Here is a 15,123-nt window from a genome sequence, read left to right on the forward strand (position 1 = left end):
CTGTTTGGAAAGCCAAATATATGAAAGGAAACTGTCTTTCTTGCCTTCTTATCTCCATGCCTTTATCTGGGACAAATTGGTTTGGTTGCAGCACAGACCCAAGGAACTGTCGTTTAAATGAGACAAGGCTTATTTGTCTCTAATTTGCAAGAAGTCTGGAGAAAGGCAGTCCAGGGCTTCTGTTCTAGGCCCAGAGTGTCTGCAGTGTGACCCACTTCTGTTCATTCAGCCATCCTTACTACATGTGTCTTTATTTTTTTAATTGTGCTAAAATAGCCATAATGTTTACCATCTTAACCGTGTTTAAGTGTGCTGGCCAGGGGCATTAATATTCACGTTGCCGTGTGGCTGTCACTACCGTCTGTCCCAGAACTCTTTCTCTCACACATCCTGAAACCATGTGTCCTCTAAACACCAAACCCATTTCCCCGTCCCCCACCCATAACCACCACGGTTCTGTTTTCTTTCTCTCTGAACTTGACCATTCTGGATACTTCCAACAGTAGTTATGTCACTGGCTTATTTCGTTTAGCATAACGTCCTCCAGATCCATCGTGCTGTAACCTGTGACAGGATTTCCTTCCTTTTTAAGGCTGAATAATATTCCACTCTACTTCTATCTCACATTTTGTTTATCCATTCGTCCATCAACAGACAGTTTGCATCCATCTTTTAGCTTGTGTGAGTCGTGTCACGATGAACACGAGTGTCTTAAACATGTATTTCTACCCTTGTGGTCCCTTCGTGGTTACAGCTGCAGCCATCTTATCAGAATTCTAAGCAAGAAGCAGCAGGAAGGGGGAAAGGGAACTTTCAGTGGAATTGGCCGCCTTTCTACAGATCATTCCCAGAAGTCCCATATCAATTTCTATGAGCCAGAATTTAACAATAAAAGTAATGATAAAACAGTTAGTACTTTTGGAGAGCTTATTTGTGTCAGTGCAGAGTGCACTGAATTCTCATGTAAATCCATGAGGGTGGTTGCATTTTACTAAAGAGGAAATTGAGGCTCAGAGAGGCTCAGTGACTTGTCCAAGCAGAGTGAGTCGTATGGCTGTGCGTCATATAGCTGGTCGGGCAAAGCTGGGATTTTGACCCAGAAATCTGGCTCCAGTGTTGACACTCCTAACTGTCTTCTACAGTCTTCTGTTCCTGTTCTCAAAGGTGGCTGGGCAAAGTAGCTTGATCCCAGGGAGGCACATTTCCTCTCCCTACCAAATCAGGCGTCCTTTTCTGAGGAGATCAAGAAGGGGATACCTGACAGCTAGGAGCTGCTGTGGGGAGTCTGCGCTGGGAGCCACCTTTCTGAGTCACTGTTTCTGAAGACAGGTGGAGTCAGGCCTCTGAGATTGTAGCTGTTTTATAGCTCTGGGCTGCCGTTTGCCCTCATTCTACCCTGCTGGCCAAGACCTGCTATGACTAGCCAGAGCATTTTGGCTTAACCAGAAAGACAAGGTGTGGGCCACAAATACTGGAAAGCATTATAATATGCACCTCTTGAAAGGGTCGTGGTCTTCCCAGCTTAGCCTAGAGGATGCACACTGGATGAAGGAATCCAGTGAAGAAAGGAAGGAAGGAATATATAGATATTTTTGTTAGAAAATCATATCTATTATTTAATTGAGTGATTTCTGCCTTCAGAGTGCTACATGCTTTAGAACATGATTACATTTCATCTTTGCTACTATTTTTTATAGATAGTATTTTTATTAATAGTGCCAACTGTTATATATCAAGTAACTTATGTCTTTCTGATTTTGGAATACAGGCTCTTCATCAGTGTCCTCATGTTGATGATACTGACTGTGGTGCCTTTTTAACTTGATTGGTTTTTATGGATATATTCCCTAATATATTCTTGGGTTACAGCATGCTAGATCTTACCGTCTGGGACTTAGAGGGCCATCTGCATTCAATCGTAACCATCTCAGTAGAAGGAGCTTCCTTCTTTAGTGTTGGGGAAGTAGGCCTATAATTGGGGCACTTGGGGGTGAGGATTTACCTTTTACTATACTAGGAGTTCTCTTCTTATTCTTTGTAAATAATAAAGATACCACATTGAGCTTTGTTGTTTATCTGAAACCCTGGCCCAGTGGTCCTCAGGCCCCAGGGTTTTGCCCTCAGGGCTTCTGGCAGTGTCTAATGACTCCTTGGTTGTCATCCACGGGGAGGAGTGCTAGCGGTAGGTACAGTTAGAGGCCACGGATGCTGCTGAACATCCCATGATGCATGAGAGAGCCCCCTCCCCCACCCCATGCAGTCTACTGCCCAGGATTGTCTCTGGGTCAAAATTTCAAGAATGCCAAGGCTGGAAAAACATTGCCCCTGCCCAGCCCCAGCCTCTATGTGACATGTCCTTGCGTTGTTGATTTTCAGACAAGCTACCCAAATGCTTCTGTGTCTTACGTCAGGTTGTCCTTGGATCCCCCTTGAGCAGCTCACTTCAGTTATTCTGTGGGGGGGAACCCTACACCGTGCATGTTGGCGGGTGTTTAAGAATTAGCATTACACTGGAAATGCTCAAGTATGTTGCAGTCTACATAGGTGCTGCAGGTGCTTACGTAGTGATCTTCCTTAAAGTTTATATTTAATATGATCTCAGTGTCCTAAATAAAGATTTTACTTCATGAGTGACCAGTACATATAAAATAACACAAGGAACCTAAGAGGCATTCAGAGAGGCTGAGGTCAGTCTAAGGGGAGACGAGGATTCTGTGGTAGAAAGAATCAGGGTGTGGATTTGAAGCTCTGTCTTCCCAGCCCGGCCCCACCGCCCCTGCTGCCTCACCCGGCCACCTCGGGCTCCCGTCTACACGTCTCCCTCTCGTGTCTTCTAAGAACTAAATGAAAGAATATGGATGGAAAGCTTTGGAATTGTAAGGTGCTGTACATCTGTCAGCTCGTGTTATTTAAGTTCTTTTCTCATGGCCTTTTGTCCCTTAGATTATTTCTTTCTGCATTAGTTTCTTAGTTTCTAGATAGGTGTCCTGAGTGCCTTTGCTAAAAAGGATGTAAGGGTTATCTCGATCATTTGGGGTAGAAGTCTATTTATATTACAAACTATCCCCATAAAGTGACGTTGGCTAATACCCCCTGATTGTACACACTCGTTTCGGCCTGACAGCTTCAACTTCAGCCAAGGAAAAGCAGCATAATGATCTCCCGTCAAAGCAGCCGTCACTGGGGAGACTTGAGAATTTAAACTGAGACCCGTGGGCTTGGCTCTGGTTCCAGGACGGTTTCTTGGACAAACAGGGCGCACTCTCGCCGAGCTCTGCTTTTTTGGCCCACGCCTGCCGCGGAGCTGGTGGGGCCGCAGACCACACAGCAGGCCGGGCAGATGAGACCCTGCTGGGGAGATGGAAATCCGCTGGGCGGAGAGGAATTCCAGGCCAGTGTGCAAATCAACAAGTTCTATATTTAAATGCTTGCTGAACTATTTTGTCAAATAAGGAAAAATGTGGTGGTTTGCCATTTGTCACATCTCATGTTCCCTGTTCCACGGGGGCTGTGCTGATTGGACATGAGACAGTAAACACATCTCCCTACTCCGAGGCCTTGTCGCTCGAGACCCCGAGCCATCCAGACTTCAGACCCTCCCTGGCAGCTGTGCCCTGAGCCACAGTTGAGTCATAACTCTGAGGCGGTCCTGTGCGTCTGGGTGGAGTGAATCACAGTGTGGAAGAGGAGTGGAGCTTTTCTAGAAAACGGCCATGGCCATTCTCCCCGTCAGCCGGCCCTCATCTGTGTGTGTGAAACTCACCAGGACCGAGGCGTGCTGCAGGAACTCCGACTTGACCCAGATGTGGGACCATAAGGCCTTTGTTCCTTGAGCGGATGTTGTGACCCAGGGAGGTGGGGACAGCCAGTAGCCTCCAGCTCACGCCCCAAAGAACCCTTTGTTGGACCTTCTCAAACGTGTCAGCTCCCTACTATTAAATCTGAATATGCAAAAGATAAAAAATGAAAGTCGGTACCTCTTAATTTACTCTGTAGAGAGCGTTCTCTAAGAAATGTGAATCAACAGAAATTGTTTCTTCTCATCAACAGAAAAAAGTGCTGACTGACACCTTAACTTTACAGATAATGAGATCTTTGGGGAAGTTTTAATCTTTCAAAATTTCCAGGAGCTATACAAAAGGTCTCTCCCCTTCCCATCCTCCCGTCATCAATGATCATATTTTCTTTGTCACTTCCTTGCTCTGTAAACACAGTACAGAACATATTTGAGAGGGTTTCCGCTGTATCTATAACTAAATATCTCCTATCAGTAGTTAAAACTTGGACTTCGACTTGCAGTACGTATTTAATGGAGGGTGAATATTTCCAGCTCAAAAAAGATATTCCTAAAGGGTACATGTGTTTGCATTGCCACAGAAGCATTTATAACCTGGACGTCAATTTGAGTATCAGGCAGATGACAATGGAAATTATTAGGATTATCTCTGGTGCTAAATACTTCCGATTCTTTGTCCTAATAGGAAAAAAGGTGTAGGGTAACCTATCTTTCTTTTACTTTTTATGTTTCTCAAGTGCCCTTTTGAATAGATGTGTTTCTTGACTTAGGTCTCATTAGCATTTCTTATAGGGACTGCCTTTGGGGCAGTACCACTTGCTAAATTGTTCTGATGCTTTAAGAAAAGGAAAACCATGGTAACCAGATGTAGGGTATGATTATTTGCCTCTGACCTGGCAAAGTGTTGGATTTAACAAAAGAAGCTTAATAGAAATGTTCAAATTGACCCTTCTCATCACTTGGGCTGCTCAGAGCTCAATCAATCTCTCATTATTATCCGAGTTATTCGAGCAAAGGCAGCAGTGATAGTATTTTTCATAATCACTTCTTGAGCCAAATGTAATTTGCAATTTGGAGTATTGTATTATGAAACAATAATGCATTAAAAGGAACAGTGCAAGAATTAGGAGTATAGTAGTAAAGAAAGGATCCAGAGAAGTAGTTGTGTGAAAGGCATTCTCAGAATCATTAGAAGTGGACATGACTGATTTCAATGCCAAATTAAGCATTTATAAAAAAAAAAAAAACAGAATTATGTGTTGTTTTTATTATGTTTAGGTGTGTGTGTGTATTTTATATATAAATAAATATTATATTTTATATTATATATTTATATTTAATAATATATATAAATATACACATATTTATATATAAATATATATTTTATATTATATATATACACATCATTTAATATAAAGTCAGTGTAGTTAAAGGGGAAACAAAAAATATACTTTTCATATTATTTGCATCTGCATGTTTGGTGTTATGGGTGTTAGGGGTTTGTGTGGTTTGATTACCTGTGTGGGTATATGTTGAAAAAAAAATAAGGTGTATCAAGCCTTATAAAAATCTTGTATGGAATAGTAATTACTAATTGACCCCATTTTACAAAGGGAATTTATTTGCTACAGAAAATGTCATGTAGTCCATGAACTAGCTGATGCCTGAAAGGCTTTAACATCATAATTAAGATATACTTCCACTCATCTTCTGTCATTTTCCTTGAATGGCTCTTAGTACAAATTATAAATATTATTTCAGAGTTATTTATGTATTTATCTTGTGTTTTGGAGGATTACTGTGTCTGCTTGTTTTTTTTTTTTTCTTAAGTCTTTCTATCTAGATCCTGTGGGTGTGTGTGTGTGTGTGTGTGTGTTTGGGTTTGGTGTTGTTTTTAAGATATTTGGGATTTACAGTGATGTTTGTAAAATTAATATTGATATGTGCCAGGTTCAATTTCTTTACTGTTGTTTTAATATTTCCTTGTTCCATACATATCCTTCCAGGACTCCTGAAGTGCTGGGTTACTAGGCATCTCAGTTCATCCTTGATTAGATAACACAGGCTATGCCAAGGGAAGAGCGCACTTATAAGGACACTTAATGGGCGTCCTGAAAAGGGTGTGTTGTCCATTCAGGGTTCATATACTACATGTCTAAAGGCTGTTCTAGCTTGGTTAAATAGAAGCTATACTTTCTTTAAAAAAAAAAAAAAAAAAAGTTCTTTTTTTTTTTCTGGATATCAAGCATCCCAAATTTAGTTTATTAAATCTAATCAGACTAGCACTGATGAAAACTGTACACAATCAAATAATGGTTCTCAAGTTTGTGAATTTCCTTCTAAAGAGAACCCCTGCTAAACTCCGCCAAGTTAAAACGGCATCCCATTTTATAAAAGCACTATCAAGTTGTCATGTACCCTTTCTAAGCCTCCGTTCTCATCATTGTTGATTACCAGGTTTGTTTTTTTTTTTTTTTTTTTGCCTAAATAGAAGCTTTCTGCTTTTCATAATCAGCCTTCTCTTCCCTGATTCACCCAGCATTGCCACAATCTACTGCTGAGCAAATCAGTGCACGATCATGGTAGCGAGTTCTTAAAATGTCACTAAAATATGTGAGATCCTGTATGGGAAGGACATGTTAGAAGTGACTTGTTTTTTATCTTATTTATAAAATGGAGGCTGAGCCACAAAAAAAAAAAAAAAAAAAAAGAAGAAGAAGAAGAAGAGATGGGGGGAGGGCTAGCCAGAAACTATGAGTGTGTTATTATAAAAGATAAATGCACTCATTGAATTCTTGCTGTTTTACCCTTGGATTGGGTTTGGACAGTTTGACACGCTTCTGCTGTTGCCTGGCAGTATTTGCATATGTCAGTACAGACAATTTTGACTTGTGGAGTATCATTGTATTTAGAAATATTGGCAGTGTCCTAGCAATGGGTATGTGGGTCGTTTTTAAGATCCTTCCCAATGTTGAGGATCAGTTCTTAACCTTGCATCCAGATTCATGGTCTTCACAGACAAGTTCCATTTGGGAACAATGTCCTTTTGGACCTCACTGCTGTAGGAAATGCAAGATTTATCTCATTTATTTCCACAAAGATGGTTTAACAGCTGCTCTGAGCATAAAAGAATAAGTGTTAGACTGTCTTTGGTTCCTCAAGTTTGTTTTTTTCTTGGTTCCTCAAGCTTTTGAGGCTGGGTGTGGTGAAAAGAGTCTTGGGCCCATCTTGGGTAAAAAGAGTCTAATGTCCGGGTTTGCTACTTGCTCTATGGCCTGTGAAATCATTAAATCCCCTTGAGGTTCCCCCTAAAGAGGAGGATGATGGTAACACCCACCTCACAGGCTGGTTGTGGAAATCAATGAGATAAAGTACATAATAAAAATTCAATAAATTCTACTTAAATGTAATTAAATAATCAAAAGAGCATCCAACAGGTGTTCAATTATATGTCTCACTTAGGATTTACACGAAGTGAACTTCATAGGTCTGGGAATTTCAATTTCTCTAGGAGTATCCAAGTTTAGAATCACTGAGATCTCTTAAACTACATATGAGGTGACCTGAACTCTGTTCTTAGTTTGCAGTGTGACGTTGGGCAGCTCTGCATACTTCTTGAGCCTCAGTTTCTTTGTTTGTCAAATATGGACATTGAATGCGGTGACCAATCTTTAGACTCTGATTTTCAGAAATGTGCACATATACCTTCTGTGCATATGGGTAAGAGTGCAGTAGAATATTCTATAAAGATATATAGCTAGATTTTTTTTCCAACTAAAATTTAGAACAGTTTAAGGCTTTAAGACAAAAATAAGTTCAATAGGGATGGCTGGGTGGCTCAGTCGGTTAAGCATCTACCTTCGGCTCAGGTCATGATCCCAGGGTCCTGGGTTTGAGTCCCATATCTTGCTCCTTGCTCAGTGGGGAGTCTGCTCCTCCCTCTGCCGGCTGTTCCTCCAGCTTGCACTGTCTCTCTCTGACAAATAAATAAAAATCTTAAAAAAAAAAAGTTCATAATTGTGTTAGAGACCATAGTGATGAATTGAGAGCATTGCTGACAGCAAGAATGTGGAAAAAGATTGAACCAGAATCAACTGAAAAGATTTTCTAGAGAAACTTGGATCAAAACCATTTAGGAAAAAGTATGACACAAAAGGAAAATAGAGAAATAGTGTTACAAGCTCATGGTTTTGCTTTGATTTGGGTGAACAGAGTGTTCCTGAGGCATTTCAGAGAATTTGATAGAACATCAGAATAACACAGGACAGGGTTTTCAGTTTTGCTGTAGAGTCTTGATTCCAGCTCATTGTACTGCTGGATCTCAAGGATCTTTAGGGCAAAGGGCAGCATTATCACAGCAGACAGTGGACGAGGACAGGTTAGCACAGTGGCTAAACTAACTGTGTCTATGAGAGACACCGGGAAGATTCCAGAAAGAGATAATGAGTTCCCAGAGAAAGGAAGTGATTAAACCATGTGATGGTGCAAATATATAAAGATGAGGGCCAAAAGACAGCATGGGGTATTGAGTTAAGTGCATGGTGGCCGCTCCAGTGGAGAAGTTGGTGTTGGGGGAGGACAGGGCTTCTAGTCACTGACACGAAATTTGTATTTGAGCCATTTCAGTTCTCTCCCCCAGGCAAGCGTTATCACTTAACCTACACATTGGTTAGGGTAAAAAGTAAGGCAAATATTATAGCAAACCCTCCTTAGAAATAAAGACCTTGGTGATTGGCAATGAGAAATACCAGCCTTCTAAGTGACATTTCAGTGATTTTCTTTATTGAAGAAAATCTTACTTCAAAAATTATTCCTCAAAGCTCGCAAGATAATTGGTGCTGGGTGTTCTGTTCATCTATTTTTAAGTATGGCAGAAGATTTTTAAGACTTCTACTATATCACATTTTCAAATACAATACTAGGAAGTTCCATTTATTACAAATCCAATTATATTTTTATTTTATTTTATTTATAGTAAGATGCTGTGTGTTCTATCACTCAGCATAATTTTTTCTGAAGAATTTAGTAGCAATATAATAGTAAGATATTTCACTGTTATTTATACTGCAGAGAGAATTAGGTTAATTTACTAAAAGCTGAAATGATGGCTCAATAGCATGAAACTCTTACCAGTAAATTTTTAATGACAGTTCTTTCTATAGAAAACAACAGAATTTTGTTGTAGTCCTTTGTTATTCTTTTTTTTTTCCTCTTTCCCCTTTCATCAACAAGTGCATGGTTTTGCCCATTGTTCTTTACTATAGTAATAAATATGGCCGATCTGGCAGACGGCAGTGATCTCATTTGTAACGTGTCATAGTGAAACCCATTTAGCAGATTACTTGAAGATTACTTTAGCTGAATGAAAACATTGCTGTATTCCTTATGAAGAAAGCCATATGTTTAAGAAATGTTAGAATCAATTCTACTCTGGTAAGACAGGGCTCATCAGGCTGTATCTTATTGTGAAGGAGTCTTCGGTGGCTTGGCATTTTTTCCACAGCACCTTCTTCAGGTAGCAGTACCTCTGAAATTTTTCTCTATCAACTTCTTCTCAAGCTTCCTATTTTTCTTTTTGTCTCCATGCTTTTGTGTTTTGTTTTTGTTGTTGCTGTTATTGTTGTTTTTGTCTTTCTTGAGAGAGAGAAAGAGAGAGAGAGCATGAGCAGGGGAGGGGACAGGGGGAGGGGAGAGAGAATCTCAAGCAGATGCCATGCTGAGCGCAGGGTTTGTGTCTGGGCTGCACCCCAGGACCCTGAGATCATGGACCTGAGCTGAAATCAAGAGTCTGACACTTAACTGACTGCATCACCCCACCACCCCCATATTTGTGTTTTTCAAAGGTCATTTCCTTATGTTAATTTATCCTAAGATATGACTAGCAAATTCTTCCTGGAGTGGTAGGGTCCATGACTGCTTTCTAGTCTAGCGTCACACCCATTGGATGGTGGAGTTTTCTGTTTGAACATGTTGGGGGTAGGGGGAAGGTTAGTCAGAAGGCTGTTCCAAAACTGATCCTTTGCTGGAAATGGGTTTGGACCTACCATTATTAGTGCATGATTTTTTCAGCCTTGCTCTTCTTTGGAACATGACCCATTTGAAATTCATCCATGGCTTTTAAAAGATAATAAAATAAATGTAGTTGGTATTTTCCAAGTTTTAAGCTGCTTGGTATTAAATGATTGTCTTCATAGACTGATCACCGATTTTAGCTGTGAAACTGACTTTGAAAATACATGTGTAACTGAAAGTTTTCATGGACATCCTGTCCCGCCTCTTTGCAGGAAAAATTAAACACTGTAAGAGAACACTACAATATATTGTCAATGAGAATAAATGAGGGCATAGCTACGCTCTTGTTCTTTTTACACTCTAGAACAGTTGGTATATTTTTTTTTCACCTATTGTCTTTATTTTATTCTGTCAAAAAATTACACTAAGGGATTCATTTTTACCCAATTATAAAGTAATATGCTGTGCTTTTATAGTATGTCTTAAAGAAATCACATAATTTATTAACTAAGGCAGGCATTAAGGGAAATGTCCAAATGCTAACCTAGAAACATTTTATCTGTGCTTTCTTTGCTTTTTAATATATCAATCTTGAATTTATAATGTCAAAAGGAAAGTATACTGTAACAGTTTGATAATAAATTTACATATAATAAAATAGCATATTTTATTCAGGGCTGGCCTAGGACACTAATATTTTTAATATCAAATAAATGAGGAAAAAAATTCACTTATTAAATCTGAATCAGGATTCACTCTTTTTTATTCTTTTTAATCATGTGTATTTAAGATGAAACTTGAAAGTTAATAGATTGAGATCTAAAACAGAAACCTTTTCAGCTTTCAGGCTGAGATCATTAAAAAAAAGATCTAACATAGCTGATTAAAACTCTATGTTAGGGGGTGCCTGGGTGGCTCAGTGGGCTACAGCTTCTGCCTTTGGCTCAGGTCATGATCCCAGGATCCTGGGATCGAGCCCCACATCGGGCTCTCTGCTCAGCAGGGAGCCTGCTTCCTCCTCTCTCTCTGCGTACTTGTGATCTCTATCTGTCAAATAAATAAATGAAATCTTTAAAAAAACAAAAACAAAAATAACTCTATGTTAGGTTTGGGACCAAGAATATCTTAACTGTTTTAAAACATGGCAAAGTCAACCACTCTCAGTTTTCCCTCATATTATTAACTCAAAGGAATGTTGTACATGATCTTCTTGTAAGATTAAACTGTACCTTTTGGTACAGATAGAGATACAATTGACCCTTAAAATACAGGGATTGGGGTGCCGATCCTATGTGCTTTTGAAAATTCATGGGTAACATTGGACTCCAAATAAATTTAAGTACTAATAACCAACTGTTGACCTTACTGATAATATAACTAGTTGACTAACACAGATTTTATGTATGTGTTATATATATCGTATTCTTAGAATAAAGTAAGCTAGAGAAAAGAGAATGTTAAGAAAAACTTGAGGAGAAAATACATTTACAGTACTGTACTATATTTATCAAAAAAACCAAAAAACAAAAAACCACAAACCTGGGTATAAGTGGATCCATGTTGTTTAAGCGTCAACTATGTATCTTGTGTCATGGTGTAGTGCTTCATAAATATGATACAGGTTTGAATGTATGTAATTTACAATGTGAACCAGCCCAGGCCTTTAAAAGCAAAACAAAACAAGTTTGCAGCCTTGTATCATTGGAGGGATATTTATGCACTGGAAAACTAAATGGTTAAAATGATTTACCTTTAGAAAGCCCTCATCTAAGTAAATATCATGTAAAGATTTGAACTTACACTTTTCTTGAAGTTGGAATTTAATACGTTTTCTATTTCCAGATGCCTCAGTGTTGCAGAATTTTCAGGATGGGAATTCATGAGGGCTTTAAATACCATCTACATGCTGATGATGCTCAGATTAATTTGTCCAGTTCTGTCCTCTTTCCTGAACCCCCTGTAGATGCTTAATAAATTTTTGTCAAATGAATGAACATTATGTTTTAGATGTTGGCTCCTACTGTGATGTATCAGTTTTTTATGTTCACTTTTTCATTTGTTTATTAATTCATTCCATAAAGTCAGTCATTATGACTAACTCTTAGGCATTATTGATATATTGACAAAAATAAAGGCAAGAGAAAGTTTTTGTTTTTAATGCTTTGTGTTTGTTTTAAAAACGTAGTGCATATTTTATCCCTTGTGGGAAGTGGTCAGATTCTGGGCCTAACTTCTTAGGGAGTTTTTTTTCCTCTTTTTCTTTTTCCCTTTCTGCAGTTGCAGTGATTTTCCAGTTTCTAAATACCGTTACAATTTAAGGGTAGATTTGCTTTATAGAAGTTAATTTTATAGACAGTTTTGAATACTGTCTAATAATACACGTAACTTTTGAAGGATGAGTGATGGTAGTTATTTTAACTTTTTTCTATTTTAACATTTTAAGAATGTACTCCCTTATTTCTAAACCCCTTTGTAAACAGTGTTCCTTTAGTAAACGTGTAAGATAATCCCATGGACACTTCATGTATAAACCATTATTTGAAATCAGATTTGTGTTAATAGAAGAAAGACCTATGCTACCAACCAAGCCATTAATTAAAATATCTTTTTCTCTTTAATATCAGTTTTGGACCACTGTTTATTTATTTATTTATTTAACTCTTCTTTTCAATGTGATTAATTGTTCATCATAAACTAGATTTCTACTTTGTCCTCTGAAAGAAATATTCGATGTATTTTATATACTCATGAATGCTTAGTTGAGTAACTGTCTATAAAAGGTTTTTTTTTAAATATCTGGTGACAAAATCACTAAAAGGAGTATTATTTGAGGGTATGTAACGCATGCATTCCAGGCAACATGGTCTCTGTTAGAGGAAAGCAGCAGAACAGGACCAAGAATTGACAGCAAATCTAGGCTCCAGAGATATTTCGGATGATGCCAGCATGGAGTATTAGTGTTTTCGCAGAGAGCCTCCAGCTCCGTGGCCATCTGTGAAAGTTTGTGTGGACCGGTTTTGAATCATGTTTGTTTTTGATCAGATACAGATTTCAAAGGCAAAGATGCCATATTCAGCAATTGCTTTCCATCAGATTTCAGAATAGCATTTGAGGAGAATGCCTTAAAGCTTTCAATTTAATAAGCTCAAAGCATTGTAGCAGTGTAAATTATCCTTTGTACTTTAAACCTTGCAAACATGACCTTGTTTGTCAGTTTTTAAACTATGATGAATGTTTCCAATAAACCTGACTGTGAAAATAAGAATAGTTGTTTATGGAGAGATTATTAAGTAGATGATTGCGGATTACCATTCTTTAGTCATAAGAGCAACCCGTTCTAATGCAGATTTTTGGCCTCTAGCATTTAAAGTATTTAATTCCGTTCAGTAGGGATGAACTGCAGAGTTGTTTTTTATTTTTGTTTCTCCAAAGGAGAAAGGGGGGATTGAGGCCATTTTCAAAAGGGTTGTCTCTGGAAAGTTCTCATTAAAAATGAATCCAGTAATCTGATTGAAAATATTCATATTGGGCAAAAACTGGAGAATTACAGAATTTTTGACCCTCATTTTGAGGAAGGTCGCATTTCATTGAGTAGATATGTCTTTGTCACAAAAGAATGAAAACTCATTTTGTATATATTGACAAATTAGAATTTTTTGTTATCAACAGGTTTGGCAAACATCGAAAAGATGACAAGATTGAGAAAACGGGTAAAATAAAAATACAGGACTCCCTTACGTCAGAAGATGAGAGGATACGAATGAAGCAGGAGCAGGAGAGGTAGACTTCAGTCATTTGATTAAATCTCACCAGATAGAGTTTTTTGTCCTTTCTGCTCTTTTTTCTTTCTTTCTTTCTTTTTTTCTTGAATATGAAGAATCTATACTCAATGGGTTTTTAGTTTTTCTGTGTCAGTCTGAACACTGATGGTTGTGGGATAGATACAATGTAAAGGAAGATTCAAGGAAAAAACGTGTATTTATATGAGGCATTAAAGTGAATGTTAATGGTTGAGTTAAGATCTTTGCCTAGAAGAGAGTAGGGCATATTAGATGAATTAAATAAACATTAAGACTGAATTTATGATCACTCTTAAAATCATAAGGAAATAGTTACAATACCATTTCATTCATTTATGAATATATAGTATTTTGTGATAATTTTTAAGACTATTTCTCTGGCAATAAAACTGAATTTTTATATCTCTTTTAAAATATTTTGATTTATAATAAGACTCAAGAAGGCTTTCTTGCTATGTTGTTTTCCTCTCAAACCTGACATTTGTTTCTTTTTTTTCTCTTTTTATTTCCCTATCATATTTTATGAAATTATCACTTGAATTTGATTGCATCTCTTCCAGAAAGATTGTTATCTATTGTTGAGTCATTCTGTGGTAAGAACCCAAAGACCAGTGAAATGCATGAAAAGTTACTTTAGACAGATAATTGAAACTCATTTCTATAAGTGATTAGAGTTTCTCCTGCTGTAATTCCCAGGAGATGAGCAAACCACCGCCTTGCCTTGAACTTCTGTTACTCACAGGCTCACAGCCAACTCCTCTTTGTGGTTTCAGACCCCTATAGCAAGAGACACTATCTATACCTGTTGTACTTGGAATCATCCGGGAAATGAGGGTGCCTTGAGTGAGGCTAAAAGATTAAGTATTGTCCATAAATAAGATTAGAGCCCAGTGTCTACATCTCCAGATTCTTGCTAACAATTCTAGAGTCGGGGCACTTTCGAGTTTAATGAAAGAACTGAAAAGAATATTCTACCATGGTTTTCTTTAGAAGAGATTACTGTTTGTGTATTTTTCTACTCATCTTTCTCCCATGTCCGAGGCTTTAGGCTAGGATAGTTACTCTGATTTTCTATGCATAGCTTTTCAGAGTACTAAATACGTAACTGGGAAAAATAGGGACTTTTAATTTGTGATGCAAGACTGGATTTATTCTTTTGATTCTTCCCCAGTTTTTATTTATTTATTTTTTAAATCCTTCCATTTTCTTGCTTTCTGGGACCCTTTCTAATCCTCAGCAATTTTGAGACCCTCAAGCTTATTTTTTTAAAAATAAATAATAATAATAAAATAATAATTATAATATTTTTAAATTATTATATTATAATAAATTGTAATGAATAATATAAATATTATTAAAATTAAAAAATAAATAAATAAAATATTTATTTATTTGACAGAGAGATCACAAGTAGGCAGAGAGAGAAGGGGAAGCAGGCTCCCCAATGTGGGGCTTGAACCCAGGACCCTGAGACCATGACCCGAGCCGAAGGCAGAGGCTTAACCCAGTGAGCTA

The 15,123-nt window shown here is 37.8% G+C and overlaps 1 protein-coding gene across 15 annotated transcripts in view; it reads left to right on the forward strand.

The window, feature by feature from the left end:
• The window catches only part of PARD3 (par-3 family cell polarity regulator), a 653,655-nt gene that overhangs the window by 463,439 nt on the left and 175,093 nt on the right, over positions 1-15,123 (forward strand). For 12 of the 15 annotated variants that reach the window (XM_045069142.1, XM_045069147.1, XM_045069143.1 and 9 more), the window contains one exon: positions 13,478-13,588. The exons of the other annotated variants lie outside the window; for them this stretch is intronic. In XM_045069142.1, coding sequence (XP_044925077.1) covers positions 13,478-13,588 — 111 coding nt within the window. The remainder of the gene's footprint in view (positions 1-13,477; positions 13,589-15,123) is intronic. 15 annotated transcript variants of the gene reach the window in all.

The sequence above is a fragment of the Mustela putorius genome, unplaced genomic scaffold (assembly GCF_011764305.1).
Source record: "Mustela putorius furo isolate JIRA1106 unplaced genomic scaffold, ASM1176430v1.1 tig00003913_pilon_pilon_pilon, whole genome shotgun sequence".
NCBI classification, from domain to species: domain Eukaryota; kingdom Metazoa; phylum Chordata; class Mammalia; order Carnivora; family Mustelidae; genus Mustela; species Mustela putorius.